Source organism: Aethalodelphis obliquidens, unplaced genomic scaffold (assembly GCF_003676395.1).
Source record: "Aethalodelphis obliquidens isolate GAN/ISIS:26980383/991018 unplaced genomic scaffold, ASM367639v1 scaffold116, whole genome shotgun sequence".
NCBI lineage: Eukaryota > Metazoa > Chordata > Mammalia > Artiodactyla > Delphinidae > Aethalodelphis > Aethalodelphis obliquidens.
In genome coordinates this window covers 866,791-888,683 of record NW_020838060.1, presented here as the reverse complement: position 1 = coordinate 888,683, position 21,893 = coordinate 866,791, and the positions used below count along the sequence as shown (strand labels likewise).

Below are 21,893 nucleotides of genomic sequence, written 5' to 3'. Positions count from 1 at the left end.
GTGTGTGTGTGTGTGTGTGTGTGTGTGTGTGTGTGTGTGTGTGTGTGAGAGAGAGAGAGAGAGAGAGAGAGAGAGAGAGAGAGAGAGAGAGAGACTGAACCTCCATCAAGAATTCCTAAATTCTCAAGAGTTCTCTTTCTTATGCAGCAGCCTACTTAATTTATCAGTGGCACAATGATTTTTAAACAAGCAAGCAGAGTTCATGATTAAAAATAGATTTTCAGGGACTTCCATGGTCCAGTGGTTGAGAATCCGCCTGCCAATGCAGGGGACACGGGTTCGTGCCCCGGTCCAGGAAGATCCCACATGCCGCGGAGCGGCTAGGCCCGTGAGCCATGGCCGCTGAGCCTGCGCGTCCAGAGCCTGTGCTCCACAATGGGAGAGACCACAACAGTGAGAGGCCCGCGTACCCCCCAAAAAAAATTTTTAAAAAAAGATCTTAAAGCTCTAGTCTCGAGTCTTGATGTAGTATGCCCCTAACAATCCACCTTAGAGTCTGAGAGACATTACCCTGGCAAATTTGCACATATGAAGATGTATACAATTTAAAGCAATAGAACGGTTCTGTATTTCCTCTTTTATTGGTGAAACATAGAACTATTAGGGTTTGGAAGATTTTATGTTTCTTTCTTTAAAAGGAAGAAGGATCCTTAGACACTTGAAAAGACTAAATGAGGAAAGAAAGCATATTTGAAATCCAGACTTAGGATACTGTCGATTTATAAAGGAAGTTGAAGTATACTTCTTTATCTGATTTATCCTTTTCCCACAGGATGAAAAGTGCCAGTATGATGCAAAAAATCGAGCTGCCACATGTTCAAGGTATATTGAACTTCCCTTCGGCAGTGAAGATGCCTTAAAAGAAGCTGTGGCCATCAAAGGACCTGTGTCTGTTGCTATAGATGCACGCCATTCTTTCTTCCTCTACAGAAGTGGTAAAAATCCAGACATGTTATCCTCATGCTCTATACTGCCCTTGCACCATAAGAAAGAATATTCTTCTTCCCCATCACTATGTCTCTGGATGCTTAGATTAGGTTAAATGGAATCCTCCACCTCATATCATTTCATATACATATTTTTATACCCAGTTCTAATTAGTAAAGTAACAGTTGTCAAAATTTACTAAGAGTACAGACCAGGTACTATGCTAAATTCTTTCTGTGCATTATCTCATTTAATCCTTACAATAGCCCTATTTTACAGATGAAAAAATTAAGTCTTAGGTTAACTTGCCTAAAGTCATACAGTCTGCAAGTGGTCAGTTGGAATTAGAAACCGTGCTGCCTGACTCCAGAGCCTGAGCTCCTAGCTGCTGTAGCCGCTGTGGAGTGTAGGTACAACACAGTAGTGTACAAGGAGGGCGTCCACTAAGGGTAGAGAATTGTATTAGACAAACTAGAAGGTTATCATCTTTTTTTTTTTTTTAAACCTCACCTTAAAGATCATTTAATTTAGTAAAGGATGACAATGTATAGAACAAACAATTTAGGAATATATACATAGAAATATAACAATATAAGTTAAAAAATAATCAGGAAAAGGTGGCAGTTCATCAAAGAAGATTTCTGAGGGAGCTGTGATTAGACTGATGCCAAACTTGGCTAAACAAACAAACAGACAAACAAAGCAACAACAACAACAAAACCCTGACAAATACAGCATTGATGGCAAAGAATCATGAACTCTAAATAGTTTAAATGTGAGAGTATATGTTCCTGACATATACCCAAAACAGTCTAATAAAATAGCATTTTCAAATGTCCTTCATTGCCACACATCACTTACTCTTGTTCTCTACCCATATTTTATTCTCAGGTGTCTACTATGACCCCTCGTGTACTCAGACTGTGAATCATGGTGTACTGGTGATTGGATATGGTAACCTTAACGGGAAAGACTACTGGCTTGTGAAAAACAGGTACTCACACTTTAATGTATATTTAAGTAAAATCAGGAATTTGAGGGAACCTCAACCAATGCTTTCTTGTGATTATGATGATCATCATCATGATACTGAAAATGGTGAATATTTATAGCTTCTTATAAAGTGACATTTTAAATTACTCAGAATTCTTCACTTCCTATTCTGCAGTCAGCTCTTGGTTTTCATGATTTATCTTCTACAATACTTCTCTGATCATTCCTTGTTGGTCTCCTTTATGAATACCCATTCCTCTGCTTAGCCCCCAGTTGTTGGTCTTTCCTCCAGGGCTCCATCCTCTGCCCATTACTCTTCTTATTCTACATCTTTCTTGGATACAATCATTCCATTCTTATGATTTCAGCTATAACTATATGCTGATGGCTTTCAAATCTCTAGCTCTAGCTCTGACCTCTGCCCTGAACTTCAGACTTATTTATCTGGACACTTGCACTTCCACGTATCTTAGTTTCTCCAAACTCAGCATGTCCAGGGAACCCAGTGCCCTCCCTACCATTTCGTTCCTTCTCAGAACTTCCCATCTCACTAAAAGGCAACACCACACAACATAGTTACCCAATTAGGTACTATGGATTTGTCTTAGATCCTCCAGATCCAATCAAGCAACAAGTCAAACTAATTTTACCTCATATCTGTCCTTGATTCTGCCCCCTCTCCATTTCTTCTATTATTGCTCTAGTTGAGACATCTCTTGCCTGGACTCTCCCTGTAGCCATCTAACTGGTCTCCTTTACTCTTTCTTTTTCTTTTTAATTAAAAAAATATTTAATTATTTTACACAATTTTTAAAGGTTACTTTCCATTTACAGTTATTACAAAATATTGGCTATATTCCCTGGCTTGTACAATACACCCTTGAGCCTATCTTACACCCAATACTTAGTACTGCCCACTCCCCCACCCTGCCACTGGTAACCACTACTTTGTTCTCTATATCTATGAGTCTGCTTCTTTTATGTTATACTCACTAGTTTATTGTATTTTTTAGATTCTACATATAAGCCATATCATACAGTATTTATTTTTCTGTCTGCCTTATTTCATTTAGCATAATGTCCTCCAAGTCCATCCACGTTGTTGCAAATGGCATAATTTTCATTCTTTTTTATGGCTGAGTGGTATTCCATTATATATATACCACATCTTCTTTATCCATTCATCTGTTGATGGACACTTATGTTGTTTCCATATCTTGGCTGTTATAAATAATGCTGCTATGAACATTCGGGTGCATGTATCTTTTTGAATTAGTGTTTTTGTTTTTGTTTTGGATATATACCCAGGTCTCCTTTACTCTTTGTTTGGTTTTTTTTTTACGGTATGCGGGCCTCTCATTGTTGTAGCCTCTCCTGTTGTGGAGCACAGGCTCCGGACGCGCAGGCTCAGCGGCCATGGTTCACGGGCCCAGCCGCTCCGTGGCATGTGGGATCTTCCCGGACCGGGGCACAAACCCGTGTCCCCTGCATCGGCAGGCGGTCTCTCAACCACTGCGCCACCAGGGAAGCCCTCCTTTACTCTTAAATCTGTCTTTTATACTGCTTCCAATCTGGTTTGTCTAAAATATAAGTCTGGGCTTATACCTCTTATACTTAGTACCATTCATTGTGAGATGAATGTTCCCTAGTAGAAAAGATGAGTCGCCTATGTCTGGTCCCTACTTGTCTTGCCAGCCTCAATTCCTGGCACTTGTCTCACATTTTTCATTCTAGTTATATTGAAACATACACAGTTATAGTTCCCATACATATCATTTTACCTTTAATATCTTCATATCTTGGTTATGCTGGCCCCTCTGCCTGAAACATCCTTTCTCCTCACTTGGTTTATTCCTCCTTTCCCTTCAAAACCAGCTCAGGCATTATCTATACCAGAAAGTTTTCCCTAAATTCTTGGGCTAGGCAAAATGTCTTTTTTTCTATGCTCCTAAAATATCCTATGCATACTGGAATATTTTACACATTATATTTAAATTGTATGTTCACCTAACTGTCACTCCACTATTCTGTATGTGCCTTTGGGGCAGAGATTATGTCTTGTCTTTGAATCCTCAGCACAGTATGTGGCACCTAACAGCCCCTCAATACATGAATTAGCTGACATCCATAAAACCCACAAACAAAAGTAATGTAGCTTTCAGAGGGAAAAAAAGAGGAAATGTGAAGAGTTGAGACTTAAACGTGTCTCCTTGTATTAGTTTCCAAGTTTCTCCTTGTATTAGTTTTCCAGGGCTCCCATAACAAAATATCACTAACTGAGTGGCTTAAACAACAGAAATTTATTGTCTCACAGCTCTAGAGGCTAGAAGTCAGAAGGGCTGTGACTTTCCTCTAGCTTCTGAAGTTTTGCTGGCAATCTTTGGCTTTCCTTGGCTTGTAGAAGCATCACCTGATCTCTGCCTTCATTTCCACATGACATTCTCCCTGGTGCATGTGTATTTCTGTCCAATGTCCTCTTTTTATAAGACTGGTCATATTGGATTAGGGCCCACCCTAATGACCTGTTCTTGGCTAATTATATCTGCAATGCTTCTATTTCCAAATAAGGTCACATTCTGAAGTACTGGGGGTTAGGGTTCCAACATATTAATTTGGAAGGGACATAATTCAACCCATAACCCCCCTCAAATCTTTACTGGAAGTACCTAGTCTACAAATCATAAATAAACAAACAAAAAGGTACTTTCCTATCTTTTTCATGTTGTGGCCCACAAAGATGATAATATTTGCATGGCCCATTGGGAACGTAGTTGAGGTGATTAATGTCTTGGTTCATTTATAACCCATTCACAGTACTGATCAGCTTGGGTCTAGACCGGTGATAACTTTTTAAAATGGAGCAATACTTTCACTTATATATATATGTCTTGTTTACTCCCTACAGTAGGTATTGTAAATCCTCTTCTCTATTGAAGTTTCTTCTTGAAGATTATATATCTTTTAGGGTTTTAATTCAAAACCTCTTCTTAGTACTTACTAATTTAACAAGCATTTTCTAGGCATCTACAATGTGACAGACATTATCTAGGCCTTGGAAATACAAAAATTAATGAGAAATCATCCTATCCTGTAAGGGCTCACAGTCCACTTGGGAATTAGATATCTTTAAGCAATAAAATACAACACATCATGGTATAATATGTCTAAATGGCTATGGGGCCATAGAGGAGATGCCTAACTGCCTAAAGCTCCAGAGAGAAGGCACTACTTGCACCAAGTTTTCAGATGAATGGAACTGCTCATGTGTTGGAGGAGGGAAGTAAGTTGCCCAATGACCCAAAAAGGATATGCAATGGCACAGAAATGTGAGAGACTTCTCTGCTTTATAAACTCTCTACTGCATTTAGTTCTATGATATCTATGACATATCACTTTCCTGGCTTGTTTTGCTATATCAGCTTTAGCCTCATTTCTTAGGTTATTTTCTTCCACCTGTCCCTTACACTCTAGCTCTAGCCATGCCAAAGCAAACTCCTCTGATCCTTGAGCTTCATCTATCACCATTATGTGCATTATACCCAGTTCACAATTTCTAAAAATTACCTTTCTACTAAGCAACAGACTTCTATGTCCAACTTCCAACTTTAGCTCTTCTTTAAAAATCAAAATTCCCCACCCACCTGCCCTACTTCCACTTACAACACACACACACTCACACACACACACACACACATTCTCTCTCTGTCTCACTCAACAAATCTAAAATCAAATTCCCCCTCTCCGTATTCCAACTTGCCCTAAATCCCCCATCCACGAAAATGATTTCAGAGTAAGTTCAAGGAAAAATTATTCTCTATTTTGAGTAATACATCATCATCTTCAGATCATCAAAGCCTTGGTATCATCTTGGGCTCTTCCTTCTCTCGCTAAACCCACACAGCCCTGTCCTTTAGGCCTCTGAATCATACTTTATATGTATTTTCTCTTTTCCATTCCTAATGACATTAATTCAGATTCTCTTCTCACCCAGCTATGGAAGTATCTTCTTAAAATATGTATCATCCAAACCCAAGGTCAAAATTCTAAACAGTCTACCATTTTCATCAACATAAAGTCCAAACTCCTGGCCAGGCATTCAAGGGTCTCCACTAGGTAGCTTCCAAAGTAGCCTTTTACACTTTTCTTCCACTATATTCTCATGTACCCATACTCACACTCTGGCCACAGCAAACTACTTTCTCATCGTTCTTTAAGTTTAGAGACACTTAGCTATTTCTTTTTTCTTCTATTTTTTTCTAATGATATTTTATTTATTTAATTAATTAATTTTTGGCTGCATTGGGTCTTCGTTGCTGTGCATGGGCTTTCTCTAGTTGCGGCGAGCGGGGGCTACTCTTCGTTGTGGTGCACGGGCTTCTCACTGTGGTGGCTTCTCTTGTTGTGGAGCATGGACTCTAGGTGCAGGCTTCAGTAGTTGTGGCACAAGGGCTCAGTAGTTGTGGCTCGTGGGCTCTAGAGCACAGGTTCAGTAATTGTGGCGCACGGGCTTAGTTGCTCCAAGGCATGTGGGATCTTCCCAGACCAGGGCTCGAACCCGTGTCCCCTGCATTGACAGGCATTTCACCACCAGGAAAGCCCTACTTAGCTATTTCTAATTTGTTACTTGTGCCGTTTCATCTTTCTGAAATGCCCTTAAAGCCCATTGCTGCCTACAGAAACCCCACTGTCTGTGATGAAATGGGCACCCTTATATATTCTGGTGGAAGAGTAAAGTTTTACAATCTTTCTTGAAAGCAGTTTGATAATATGAATCAAGAACTTTTTAAGTGTTCATATTCTTCATCCAATTATTTCCATTTCTTGGAATCTATATGAAGAAAATAATCCTAATCTGGGGCAAACTTCACACCTGACTTATGTAAATTGTATAGCATTCTTCTCCTTTAATAGTGAAAACTAGTAAGCAACCAAAAATGCCTAACAATAGAAATAGTGTTAAATAAATTATGACATAATCATTCCATGTGTTAGAAATTATATTTATTCAGACCATTATTAATAACCTAATAAAATACTTGGAATATATGTTTAAATGAAAAAATACATATAAATACAACATTTATATACAGTATAAGTATTAAGTTTAAAATAGTATACATCATTTCTCTGATATATGTTATACTAAAGGACCAGAAGGAATTATACCAAATGTTAATAATGGTTGTCTTTGGGACCTCCCTGTTAGTCCAGTGGTTAAGACTCCGCACTTCCACTGCAGGGGGAATGGGTTTGATCCCTGGTCAGGGAACTAAGATCCCACATGCCACAGCTTGGCCAAAAAAAAAAAATCTAGGATCCCACCTGCCCCGCGGCACAGCAAGAAAAAACAAAACAAAACAAAAAAAGGTTGTCTTTGTCTGCCTATACGTATTTTCAAAATTGTCTTTAACAAACCACTTATTACTTTTAAAATGAAAAAAACCCTTAAAAATCCTTAAAATATTATTAAAATCCTATTCATTCTTCAAAAAAATACCTACCTCAAATGCTGTCTCTTCCATACCCCATTCATTTACTCAGAATTGTTTCTCTAACTTCTAAGCTTTAGCAATGCTTTATAAATTCTATTATAGCATTTAACAAATTGTACCTTCTGTTATAGCTATTTCTATAAATCATGTTCCATTCACTAAAATATAAACTCCTCAAAGGTAGAACAGTCTCTTTTGTATCTTTGTTCATACATTGATTCAACAAACATATATTAGTACCTACCATGTGCCAAGCACAGTGCTAGGCAATGAAAAATACAGTCTTCCTATCATCCTTCAAGATACTCACAGTTTAGTACGTAGAGTCAAGGAAACAGGTGTGTGCATGTACAGACCATTGCAATAGAATGTAATAAATGCTAAGATGGAGGTATGCATCCATTGCAGTGGAAGCACAGAATAAGAGTACCTGGCATAGCCTGGGGAGTCTGGGAGGGCCTTTTAGCCAGATTATTTGATTGAATCTTGAAGGATGAGAAAGAAATAACCAGACAAAAAAGGGCAATCAGAACAGAGGAAGGTAAATGTGACAAAGTCTAGAACTGAGAGAAAGTAAATGAGTTAAGGGAACTGCATGTTCTTTTATAAAGGTAGTAGTATAAGAAGCCTGTTAGAGAGAGATGTGGGTTAGGAAGGGAACAAATTATGAACGACCACAGCGATCCTGGCACTAAATCCCAGCAAGGACAGATTGGATATGGTCATGAATTCCAGGCTCCACAGAGGCTGACTCAAGCAAAACCCTCTTATATTATCAAACTTGTTCTTAATGATCTCTTAAAAGGTTAGATTCTATGTCATTCCAGTGCTACCAAGTTAACCTTAAGTAAAAGAATGTGGAGTCTTCCTCTATTTGGCCTCTTCCTTTTTATCTTCCCTTTGTTTACACTTAATCTTTTTGGTATATATATAACAATGATCCAATGTCCCTGAATTTTTCTCCCTTTCTGGACATGGGTATTTAGCTTCTTTTTATAATACAGTATAGCATAGCAAGTAAAAGCATTTACTTTGAAGCCAGGCAGAACTTGCTTAGAATCCTAGCTCCTTTACTGTCCATGTGACCTTAGGCAGGTTATTTAATATCTTTAACTTTCAATTTTCCCATTTGTAAAATGGGAATAATAGTTTCAATATTACTATAAGGATTTAACAAGATAATGTATGTAAAACACTTAGCACATAGTGTCTGGCACATAATATGTCCAATAAATCATAGTTATTATTTTTATTATTATTCCTCCTTTGAAGCTGTATAAAGAGAATACAATCTAATGCAGAAAACTATGCCCTTAGTAATATCCCAACAATAAGTGCAGCTAGAAGTTTTACAGAATGCTTTCAGAATGTCTAGCACATAGGCAAATGATTTAATACCAAGCATAACTGAGTAAAAATTATTTTATGGGGACCAAAATAATGCAAAATACCTTATTATACAACCCTCTGATGGTTTGACTTAATTCAGGAATAAAACTAGAGCATCTAAGTGAGGAATGATGAACTACATATTTTTCAGGGACATCTCCCTAAATATTAGGCAGTAGAGATTTTGAGGTTAAACTATCTGAGAAGATCCTTAAGTATTTGGATAGTCTATGTTTCACTGATGGGCAGATCTATAAATTTAGAAAGCTAGCTGAGCTAGAGATACAACTGCTATGTACTTAGAAAAGTTTAGGAGCCTAAACTTGGTCAGAAGGCCATCCCAGTCTAAGGGACTGCCCACAAGATGGGCCAAGATTGTCTTTGCAAAAAAAAGGGAGGAGTTTAATTTAACATACAGATCAATGAGTAATGAAGGCTCCACAGTTACTGGGCATGAGACAACTTTGGCCTGAGGAAAAAATATTAAAGGTATTAACTATGTGCCCATTAGAACCTTAAACACACACAGACACACACACACACACACGCATGCATGCAAACACAAATACACATTCATGCATGCAAACACACACACCAAAAAACTAAGTAAGCACCCAGGACACCTTTAAGCAATATCTGGTGAACTCTCTAAAATAAACAGTTGCAAAATAGATGGGCCTCTAGGTCATGCAGTAAGTTGATGGATTGAGTTGGGGGTGGGTACAGAAATGACTCTTCTTCATCCATAAGTGGCATTAAGTTATTAAAATATAAGTTAGAAGAAAGAACATATTCCATTTTCCTTCACTGAAAACTGTTGAATGATCTTTCAAGAGAGCCTGATTTTTTTTTTTTTTTTTTTGGCTGTGTTGGGTCTTTGTTGCTGCACGCGGCCTTTTCTCTAGTTGTGGCGAGCGGGGGCTACTCTTCGCTGGGGTGAGCGGGCTTCTCATTGCAGTGGCTTCTCTTGTTGCGGAGCACGGGCTCTAGGTGCGCGGGCTTCAGTAGTTGCGGCACGTGGGCTCAGTAGTTGTGGTTCACAGGCTCTAGAGCGCAGGCTCAGTAGTTGTGGCGCACGGGCCTAGTTGCTCGGCGGCATGTGGGATCTTCCCGGACCAGGGCTGGAACCTGTGTCCCCTGCATTGGCAGGTGGATTCTTTTTTTTTCTTAATTTTTAAATTTAATTGTATTTATTTTTTTATACAGCAGGTTCTTATTAGTCATCAGTTTTATACACATCAGTGTATACATGTCAATCCGAATCGCCCAATTCATCACACCACCATCCCCACCCCCCTGCCGCTTTCCCCCTTTGGTGTCCATACGTTTGTTCTCTACATCTGTGTCTCAGCTTCTGCCCTGCAAACCAGTTCATTTGTACCATTTTCCTAGGTTACACATACATGCGTTAATATACGGTATTTGTTTTTCTCTTTCTGACTTACTTCACTCTGTATGACAGTCTCTAGATCCATCCACGTCTATGTGGATGACTCAATTTCGTTCCTTTTTATGGCTGAGTAGTATTCCATTGTATATATGTATCACATCTTCTGTATCCATTCATCTGTCGATGGACATCTAGGTTGCTTCCATGACCTGGCTATTGTAAACAGTGCTGCAATGAACATTGGGGTGCATGTGTCTTTTTGAATTATGGTTTTCTCTGGGTATATGCCCAGTAGTGGGATTGCTGGATCATATGATAATTCTATTTTTAGTTTTTTAAGGAACCTCCATGCTGTTCTCCAGAGTGGCTGTATCAATTTACATTCCCACCAACAGTGCAAGAGGGTTCCCTTTTCTCCACACCCTCTCCAGCATTTGTTGTTTGTAGATTTTCTGATGATGCCCATTCTAACTGGTGTGAGGTGATACCTCATTGTAGTTTTGATTTGCATTTCTCTAATAATTAGTGATGTTGAGCAGCTTTTCATGTGCTTCTTGGCCATCTGTATGTCTTCTTTGGTGAAATGTCTATTTAGGTCTTCTGCCCATTTTTGGATCGGGTTGTTTGTTTTTTAATATTGAGCTGCACAAACTGTTTATATATTTTGGAGATAAATGCTTTGTCCGTTGATTCGTTTGCAAATATTTTCTCCCATTCTGAGGGTTGTCTTTTCGTCTTGTTTATGGTTTCCTTTGCTGTGCAAAAGCTTTTTTCTTTTTTTTTTTTTTAAAGTGAATCACGCTGTATAGACACAGCAGGGTTTTTTTGTTTCTTTTGTTGTTGTTGTTTTTAAGAAGATGTTGTGGGTAGGAGTTTATTAATTTATTTATTTATATTTTCTGTGTTCAGTCTTCATTTCTGTGCGAGGGCTTTCTCTAGTTGTGGCAAGTGGGGGCCACTCTTCATCACGGTGCGCGGGCCTCTCACTATCGCAGCCTCTCTTGTTGCAGCCCTGCAGACCAGGGCTCGAACCCGTGTCCCCTGCATTAGCAGGCAGACTCTCAACCACTGCGCCATGAGGGAAGCCCCAGTGCAAAAGCTTTTAAGTTTCATTAGGTCCCATTTGTTTATTTTTGTTTTTATTTCCATTACTCTAGGAGGTGGACCAAAAAAAGATCTTGCTGTGATTTATGTCAAAGAATGTTCTTCCTATGTTTTCCTCTAAGAGTTTTATAGTGTCCAGTCTTACATTTAGGTCTCTAATCCATTTTGAGTTTATTTTTGTGTATGGTGTTAGGGAGTGTCCTAATTTCATTCTTTACATGTAGCTGTCCAGTTTTCCCAGCACCACTTATTGAAGAGACTGTCTTTTCTCCATTGTATATCCTTGCCTCCTTTGTCATAGATTAATTGACCATAGGTGCATGGGTTTATCTCTGGGCTTTCTATCTTGTTCCATTGATATATGTTTCTGTTTTTGTGCCAATACCATATTGTCTTGATTACTGTAGCTTTGTAGTATAGTCTGAAGTCAGGGAGTCTGATTCCTCCAGCTCCATTTTTCTTTCTCAAGATTGCTTGGGCTATTCGGGGTCTTTTGTGTCTCCATACAAATTTTAAGATTTTTTGTTCTAGTTCCGTAAAAAATGCCATTGGTAATTTGATAGGGATTGCATTGAATCTGTAGATTGCTTTGGGTAGTATAGTCATTTTCACAATATTGATTCTTCCAATCCAAGAACATGGTATATATCTCTCCATCTTTGGTATCATCTTTAATTTCTTTCGTCAGTATCTTATAGTTTTCTGCATAGAGGTCTTTTGTCTCCCTAGGTAGGTTTATTCCTAGGTATTTTATTCTTATTGTTGCAATGGTAAATGGGAGTGTTTCCTTAATTTCTCTTTCAGATTTTTCATCATTAGTGTATAGGAATGCAAGAGATTTCTGTGCATTAATTTTGTATCCTGCAACTTTACCAAATTCATTGATTAGCTCTAGTAGTTTTCTGGTGGCATCTTAAGGATTCTCTATGTATAGTATCATATCATCTGCTAACAGTGACAGTTTTATTTCTTCTTTTCCAACTTGTATTCCTTTTGTTTCTTTTTCTTCTCTGATTGCCGTGGCTAGGACTTCCAAAACCATGTTGAATAATAGTGGTGAGAGTGGACATCCTTGTCTCGTTCCTGATCTTAGAGGAAATGCTTTCAGTTTTTTACCATTGAGAATGATGTTTGCTGTGTGTTTGTCGTATATGCCCTTTATTATGTTGGGGTAGGTTCCCTCTATGCCCACTTTCTGGAGAGTTTTCTTCATAAATCAGTGTTGAATTTTGTCAAAAGCCTTTTCTGCATCTATTGAGATGATCATATGTTGTTGTTTTTTTTTGCGGTACACGGGCCTCTCACTGTTGCGGCCTCTCCTGTTGTGGAGCACAGGCTCTGGACACGCAGGCTCAGCGGCCATGGCTCACGGCCCAGCCGCTCTGCGGCATGTGGGATCTTCCCGGACTGGGGCAGAACCCGTGTCCCCAGCATGAGCAGGCGGACTCTCAACCACTGCACCACCAGGGAAGCCCGATCATATGGTTTTTATTCTTCAATTTGTTAATATGGGGTATCACATTGATTGATTTGTGTATATTGAAGAATCCTTGCATCCCTGGGATAAATCCCACTTGATCATGGTGTATGATCCTTTTAATGTGTTGTTGGATTCTGTTTGCTAGTATTTTGTTGAGGATTTTTGCATCTATATTCATCAGTGATACTGGTCTGTAATTTTCTTTTTTTGTAGTATCTTTGTCTGCTTTTGGTATCAGGGTGATGGTGGCCTCAGAATGTGTTTGGGAGTGTGCCTTCCTCTGCAATTTTTTGGAAGAGTTTGAGAAGGATGGGTGTTAGCTCTTCTCTAAATGTTTGATAGAATTCACCTGCGAAACCATCTAGTCCTGGACTTTTCTTTGTTGGAAGATTTTTTTTTTTTTTTTTTTTTTTGCGGTATGCGGGCCTCACTGTTGTGGCCTCTCCCGCTGCGGAGCACAGGCTCCGGACGCGCAGGCCCAGCGGCCACGGCTCACGGGCCCAGCCGCTCCGCGGCACGCGGGATCCTCCCGGACCGGGGCACGAACCCGAGCCCCCTGCATCGGCAGGCGGACTCCCAACCACCGCGCCACCTTGGAAGCCCCTGTTGGAAGATTTTTAATCACAGTTTCAATTTCATTACTTGTGATTGGTCTGTTCATATTTTCTGTTTCTTTTGGCTCAGTCTAGGAAGGCTATACCTTTCTAAGAATTTGTCCATTTCTTTCAGGTTGTCCATTTTATTGGCATAGAGTTGCTTGTAGTAGTCTCTTAGGATGCTTTGTATTTGTGTGGTGTCTGTTGTAATTTCTCCTTTTTCATTTCTAATTTTATTGATTTGAGTCCTCTCCCTCTTTTCTTGATGAGTCTGGCTAATAGTTTATCAATTTTGTTTATCTTTTCAAAGAACCAGCTTTTAGTTTTATTGATCTTTGCTATTGCTTTCTTTGTTTCTATTTCATTTATTTCTGCTCTGATCTTTATGATTTCTTTCCTTCTGCTAACTTTGGGTTTTGTTTGTTCTTCTCTCTCTAGTTCCTTTAGGTGTAAGGTTAGATTGTTTATTTGAGGTTTTTCTTGTTTCTTCAGGTAGGCTTGTATAGCTATAAATTTTCCTCTTAGAACTGCTCTTGCCACATCCCATAGGTTTTGGATCATCGTGTTTTCATTGTCAGTTGTCTCTAGGTATTTTTTGATTTCCTCCTTGATTTCTTCAGTGATCTCTTGGTTATTTAGTAACGTATTGTTTAGCCTCCATGTGTTTGTGTTTTTTTACATTTTTCTCCCTGTAATTCATTTCTAATCTCATAGCGTTGTGGTCAGAAAAGATGCTTGATATGATTTCAATTTTCTTAAATTTACTGAGGCTTGATTTGTGACCCAAGATGTGATCTATCCTGGAGAATGTTCCATGCACACTTGAGAAGAAAGTGTAATCTGCTGTTTTTGAATGGAATGTCCTATAAATATCAATTAAATCTACCTGGTCTATTGTGTCATTTAAAGCTTCTGTTTCCTTATTTATTTTCATTTTGGATGATCTGTCCATTGGTGTAAGTGAGGTGTTAAAGTCCCCCACTATTATTGTGTTACTGTTGATTTCCTCTTTTAGAGCTGTTAGCAGTTGCCTTATGTATTGAGGTGCTCCTATGTTGGGTGCATATATATTTATAATTGGTATATCTTGTTCTTGGATTGATCCCTTGATCATTATGTAGTGTCCTTCCTTGTCTCTTGTAACATTCATTATTTTAAAGTCTATTTTATCTGATATGAGTATTGCTACTCTAGCTTTCTTTTGATTTCCATTTGCATGGAATATCTTTTTCCATCCCTTCACTTTCAGTCTGTATGTGTCCCTAGGTCTGAAGTGGGTCTCTTGTAGACAGCATTTAGATGGGTCCTGTTTTTGTATCCATTCAGCAAGGCTGTGTCTTTTGGTTGGAGCATTTAATCCATTTACGTTTAAGGTAATTATTGATAGGTATGTTCCTATGACCATTTTCTTAATTGTTTTGGGTTTGTTTTTGTAGGTCCTTTTCTTTTCTTGTGTTTCCCACTTAGAGAAGTTCCTTTAGCATTTGTTATAGAGCTGGTTTGGTGGCGCTGAATTCTCTTAGCTTTTGCTTTTCTGTGAAGATTTTGATTTCTCCATCGAATCTGAATAAGATCCTTGCCAGGTAGAGTAATCTTGGTTGTAGTTTCTTTCCTTTCATCACTTTAAATATGTCATGCCACTCCCTTCTGGCTTGTAGAGTTTCTGCTGAGAAATCAGCTGTTAACCTTATGTGAGTTCCCTTGTATGTTATTTGTCATTTTTCCCTTGCTGCTTTCAATAATTTTTCTTTGTCTTTAATTTTTGCCAATTTGATTACTATGTGTCTCAGTGTGTTTCTCCTTGGGTTTATCCTGTATGGGACTCACTGCGCTTCCTGGACTTGGGTGGCTATTTCCTTCCATGTTAGGGAAGTTTTCGACTATAATCTCTTCAAATATTTTCTTGGGTCCTTTCTCTCTCTCTTCTCCTTCTGGGACCCCTATAATGTGAATGTTGTTGCATTTAATGTTGTCCCAGAGGTCTCTTAGGCTGTCTTCATTTCTTTTCATTCTTTTTTCTTTATTCTGTTCCGCAGCAGTGAATTCCACCATTCTGTCTTCTAGGTCACTTATCCATTCTTCTGCCTCAGTTATTCTGCTATTGATACCTTCTAGTGTAGTTTTCATTTCAGTTATTGTATTGTTCATCTCTGTTTGTTTGTTCTTTAATTCTTCTAGGTCTTTGTTAAACATTTCTTGCATCTTCTCGATCTTTGCCTCCATTCTGTTTCCAAGGTCCTGGATCATGTTTACTATCATTGTTCTGAATTCTTTTTCTGGAAGGTTTCCTATCTCCATTTCATTTAGTTGTTTTTCTGGGGTTTTATCTTGTTCCTTCATCTGGTATATAGCCTTCTGCCTTTTCATCTTGCCTATCTTTCTGTGAATGTGGTTTTTGTTCCACAGGCTGCAGGATTGTAGTTCTTCTTGCTTCTTCTCACCCTGTAGCCTACTAGTGTTGGAGGGTCTCCTGCAGAGGCAGGGGGTGGCTGTGGCTCACTGCAGGGACAAGGACACTGGCAGCAGAAGTTCTGGGAAGTACTCCTTGGCGTGAGCCCTCCCAGAGTCTGGCAGGTGGATTCTTAACCACTGTGCCACCAGGGAAGCCTGAGCCTGATCCTAAAGTAGAGTTAGGGTAAATGTTTTATACTAAACATTGTAGGAATTTATATTAAATTAATACATACTGCCTCTTCTCCATGGAATCTAAGGCTGAAAAAATGATGTAAAAAGAAAAAAGTTATAGCCTAGTGGTTTTCCTTAGAGATTTCTCTATAAAGAGATTAAGAATGTGCATATTGGTTTATAACTCAGAACAGGTATTTATTACACCACTTCACTGAAATCACTCTTGCCTAGATTGCCACTCACTTCCATCTTGCCTCATTAAACAGTTTTCAAAGTCTCACCTTACCTGTCCTCTTAACATTTGATATATAATTACTCTCTCCTTTCGGAAACACTCTTTATTCGACTTTCAGGGGACCACATTTTCCTGGTTTTCTTCCTGCTCTACTTACTTCTCAGTCTCCTGAGTTCCTTAGTTCCTTTTATTACTTCTTGCTTATAAATATTAGACTTCCCCAGGCCTCAGTTCCCCCTCTCTCTAGGCTCACTCCTTAAGTAATCTCATTTAGTCTCATGGTTTTAAACACCAGGTATGTGCTGATGACTCTCACCTTTGTATCTTTAGCCCTAATCTCTCCCCTGAGCTCCAGATTCCATGTCCAGCAGTCTACCAGCTGTGTGTCTATAGGTCTCTTTAACTTAACATGTTCAAAATAGAACTCTTGACTCCCTGCTACTGCCCCAATTTTCCCCATCTTAGTAAATGCCAACAGCACTTACCCCAGGCCAAAAAACATTGGAGCCATCTCTTCTTTCTTCATATGATACCCTACATCTAAACCATCAGCAAATCCTGTCATTTCTACCATCATTAAATTATCCCAAACCTTATCACTTCTCAGTATCTCTACTGTTACCACTCTAGTTCAGGCCACTGTCCATCTCTCTTTGTCTATTGCAGTATATCTCCCAACTGATAATCACTTTCCCTCTTGTTTGCCTGTAGTCAATCCTCTACACTGTAGCCAGAATGAGCTTTTTTAAATCAGAAAGCAGATGTTATTACTCTCCTACTCCAAACCCTCTAATGGCTTTCCTTCACACTCAGAATAAGACCCACATGTGTTAAAAGTGGGACATTATCTGGTTTCAGCCTGCCTCTCCAACCACCTCTCCAATTGCTTTCCCCTCTCTCACTGATATCTAGGTACACTAGCCTTGTTGTTGTTTCCCAGACACACCAAGCTGATTCCCAACTCTTTTCCCAGATTTTTGCATCACTTGCATCTTCAGTTTACTTAGGTCTTTGCTCAAGTATTTCCTCAGATAAGCATCCCCTGACTACATCATCTAAAATGTAGCCCTGGGGACTTCCCTGGCGGTCCAGTGGTTTGAACTCTGCGCTTTCACTGCTGGGCCCTGGTTCGATCCCTGGTTGGGGAACTAAGATCCTGCAAGCCACACGGCATTGGCCAAATAATAAAATAAAATAAAATAAATAAATAAATTTTTTAAAATGTAGCCCGGATTCCCAACACTCTGTATCCCTTACTCTTTATTTTTCTTTATAGTACTTATCATATCATATCATATCATATCATATTACGTATTTCTTTGTTTATTATATGTTTCCCATATAGAATGCATAGGCTTCAAAAAGACTTTGTCTACCTTGTTTACTTCCATAATCCTAACGCCTAGAATAGTGTCTGGCACAGCCTAAGAAGTTCAAGGCTGCAATTTATTACGAAGGAAATTGGCATATATTTTAGAAGGAATATCTAATAAGTTAGTAGTCTATAATATGCAGGGAGAAGGTAGGGGGACAAGCCGTCTTGCTTTGTCACTGACTAAGGGGTTTCCCAGGCCATAGGACTTTATTTTTAAAACCAGGACAATCCTAGGGAAAGTGGAACTGTTGGTCACCCTAGAAAAACACTACATACTTTTAAAGGGGATGGACTCTGCTTGAGTCAAATCAGATGGACTTATACTCGGATAAGAACAAAAATAGCTACCTCTACTTGTTGAGCATTTACTACAGACACTGTGCAAGCACTTTAAATACATTTTCTCATTTAATTTTTAAGGTAATCTATGAGATAGCATTTTATCCCCATAACACAGAATAGGAAACTCCTGATACTGAGAGAGTTAAGAAACTTGCCCAGAATTGAACAGTTTGAGTGAAAGGGCTATAGAGTTGATAAAAATAAACAACTTGGTAAGGACTGGAATGAGCATTTGGAACTGACCTTGAACAGTTCTGAAGACAAGAATTTGTCCTCAAATATTTTTTTAGCTTGAGATTTTTAATCAGCTGTATTTTTAAAAGGAGGGTTAGCAGTACTCCGCCAAAAAAGAAGTCTGGGATCTACAAAGTTTGGGACAGTTGATCTTGTCCAGATACAGAGTGGGATCTAGGACTCCTAGCTCTCACTGACTTAGTTCATATTACTACTCCTAAGAGCCTCAATTCAACTTTCATTACCAGAACTTAAGTCTAAACTCAGCTTATCTAAAATTTTTTACCTTGTTTTTAGGCAGTGAAATAACTATATAGTAAGATATAGCAATATACTAATTATATAAGATCCTGGATGTTCTAGTTTGAATTTCATTCCCCATACTACCTCTCTCACAGGAAGAGAGTATAAAAGTTAGAGTAGGCTTTGGAATAAAACAACCCTAGATTTGAACCCTTGATTCACAATTAACCATCTGTGTGACTTTGGGCAAGCCACTTTACCTCTGCCAGTTTTTCTCTTTAGTAAAAAGAAGATAATACCTACCTCACAGGATGATGATTAAATGAGATAATATATGTTAAGCTGCTTAGCACAGAGTAAGTGCTCAATAAGTGGTGGCTATTGATATTAATAATAATAGCTTAGCCAGAATTTATTATTGCTTTTGCTTATCAAACTGGATACTAAAAAAGCACTGCACATCCATTGATGAGAGGTGACAGCGGAGTTTGGATTTGATTCTCAAGGTGTTGGTGAGGCATTAAAGGATTTTGAGCAGGGGAGTGGCAATAAATGAAAGGAATCAAAAAAAGGAGCCCAGGGAATTCCCTGGAGGTCCAGTGGTTAGGACTTGGCACTTTCACTGCTGAGGGCCCTGGTTCAATTGCTGGTCAATCCCATAAGACGCTTGGTGCGGCCAAAAAAAGAAAAAGAAGGGAGCCCATAAGAGAGTTTAAGAAAGAGTGACCATAGAGAGAAGAGAAAATCAGGACACAGTAGTATCTTAAAGCCAAGAGAGAAGTGAGGTGAGAGTAGACAACTGTGTTAAATGGTACAAGAGAGAGACAAATAAGACCAGAAGAGTCCAGTGAATGGCTGATACATAGAACATTTAAGGCCTATTGAAGCACAGTTATTTTAAATTATGCCACTTGTCTTCTTCCAATAGTCCAGCATTTCTTAGTTTCTCCACTGCATGCAAAAACACAACCTTCCTTTGAGTCCTGAGCAAAAGTTTGCAATGGCTTCCCTCTGCCTATGGACTTAAACAAGTTCCTCAGTCTGCTGTTCTAAGCTCCGCACAATACGGCCCCAAACCAACTTTCTATCTTCTTTTCACACTACTCCCCTAAAGATGTTGTTTTCCCTTCAACTAAATTTCCTGTTGCTCTCCAAATACCAACACAGTATTTCATGCTTTTATTTGTATACTAGTTATAGCACAATTCATACAGAATATGAATTCTGCCTCATATTATAATTATTTGTACACCTACAATTATAAAATCTCAGAATCATAAAAAACTTCACAAGTCATTTCTCTTACAAGAATTTTGTCAATTTTTTCACTAGTATGTGAAAAAGGGAGAAAAAAGAATATTTTGGTAAATCTTTCATAAATCTAAATTTATTTGTCTCAAAGGACTGTACTTAAATTAGAGGTTATGTCCTCTTAAGTTTTGTTTTTGGTGTTAACATGTCCTTTCTTTTACAATTTGATGGTGATAATAAAGGGTTTTGGTTTTTTTAATGTCTGTACTTGCTAACTTAAAAACTGGTAACTTTATGTCAATCTGCAAAATTTTTTGAAATTCTCAAAGTCCATGAAATGAAAAAGTGAGGAACCACTGATCTCCTCTAACCCTTATCTGACCCATGAATTCCCCCTGCAACGTCTCTGACAAATTATGTACATCTCTAATTGAACACTTCCAGTGCCACGGAGCTCATCTTTTCCCAAGGTAGCATATTCCATTTTTTACAGCTTTAACTATGAGCAAGTCTTACCTTATCTCAGCTCCACTTCCAGGTCAAAAAGGTGTTTGAGGGCTTCCCTGGTGGCGCAGTGATTGAGAATCCGCCTGCAGATGCAGGGGACATGGGTTCGTGCCCTCGTCCGGGAAGATCCCACATGCTGCAGAGCGGCTGGGCCCGGCCGCTGAGCTTGCGCGTCCGGAGCCTGTGGGAGAGGCCACAACAGGGAGAGGCCCGCGTACCGCAAAAAAAAAAAAAAAAAAAAAAGGTGTTTGAGAGCTCTCTTTTTGAGAATCCCCTGCCCTGCACCTTTTCCATAGTGGTCTCTCAAAAATCTTTGTTAATTGACACTCTCTAAAGAAATTGAAGTTTGACAGGGAATCATCACCTATGATCCTATTATGCAAAAACACTTAAAGATGGGGTCTTGGAAAGGATAATAAAACTCTTTCCCTGCAGAAGTAGGAGGATTTAAAGGTTTAGGATGGAGCTTATATTGTTTTCCTTAGGTATTAAATCTATTCATTAATATAGCATTAAAACCTACCAAACCATCCTTTGAAAATTGCCTAAAAGCCCTGGGGAAATTATTATATTATTTTGTTCTAACTTTGTTTTACAGCTTTTCATATATAATCTCTTTAGGAGAAAAGCAATCTAAGAGATAAAAAGTTGATAATGTGATTTGATTATATTCATTTGTAATTTTGTGTTACTTCTTTTTTTAAAGCTGGGGCCTCAACTTTGGTGACCAAGGATATATACGGATGGCAAGAAATAGTGGAAATCACTGTGGGATTGCTAGTTATCCCTCTTACCCGGAAATCTAGAGGACCTCTTTGTTTTATAACAGTTCGAGAAAGAAGAAACACTTTCTCACAATTTAATTTTACCTGCTGTAACCAGTAGAAATGTGTGTCATGATCAATGTATATTTACTGTACTAACAGAAAATATAGTTTGATTCATCTACTTTTTTAACTTTGCAGATCTTGGGGAAAAGTTTGCTAAGTAAATTAATAATGTACTATAGATATAACTGTATGAAAATTGGTCAACCTGAGATAATCTGTCATGTTTTTCATTGTCTTATTTTATTTGTCCTTTTAAGTCCCCTGATATCCTGCTGAACCTCGATGGCATATAGATGCTTAATAAATAACTGCCTTTTCAACTTTGTATCATTACCATGAGGCAGGAGACAGATGGGCCCCCAGGGCATGGGAATAACAGGACAATTGAGAGAGGAGTCTGGGCCCTGCCCAGATAGAAGATAAGAGACCACATATTTCTCATTCCTGAAGTCAGGAGAACCCCCCCCCCCACTACACATGCGCAGAAAGGCTCCTTGGAGGTCAAAAGGAGAGTGATGCCAAGTGGCCAAATCTACCCATAGGCCTCTTCGGTAGAATCCGTCTTGGCTAAGAGATGTGCATGCACACATGGGAAAATCCTGAGCTATACCAAATTCAGACTTTGAATCAGGCAAATCAAAATGATTGGCCTAAGGAAACCTGGAAAAAATGCCCCATATAAGTGATTTAAACTGCCACCAGGGCACGACTCTTTCTGAGCCCGCTCGTGTGTCTATCCACACGTACTGCACTTTTTTCTGCAAATAAATACTTGTTTCACTACTTTCCATCTTTGTGGGAATTCCTTTTCTGCAACGGCGCAGGGCCCGGGCCTTTCACTGACCACTGATCTAGTGCCTAGGATTCAGTGCTCTCA

General features: G+C 38.9%; 1 protein-coding gene across 1 annotated transcript in view; it reads left to right on the top strand.

Annotated features, from left to right (window-relative positions):
• The window catches only part of CTSS (cathepsin S), a 28,853-nt gene extending 7,054 nt beyond the window's left edge, over positions 1 to 21,799 (top strand). The window contains exons 6-8 of the mRNA XM_027097619.1: positions 773 to 935; positions 1,819 to 1,921; positions 20,893 to 21,799. Coding sequence (XP_026953420.1) covers positions 773 to 935; positions 1,819 to 1,921; positions 20,893 to 20,992 — 366 coding nt within the window. The 3' untranslated portion in view covers positions 20,993 to 21,799. The remainder of the gene's footprint in view (positions 1 to 772; positions 936 to 1,818; positions 1,922 to 20,892) is intronic.
• Positions 21,800 to 21,893: the final 94 nt, after the last annotated feature.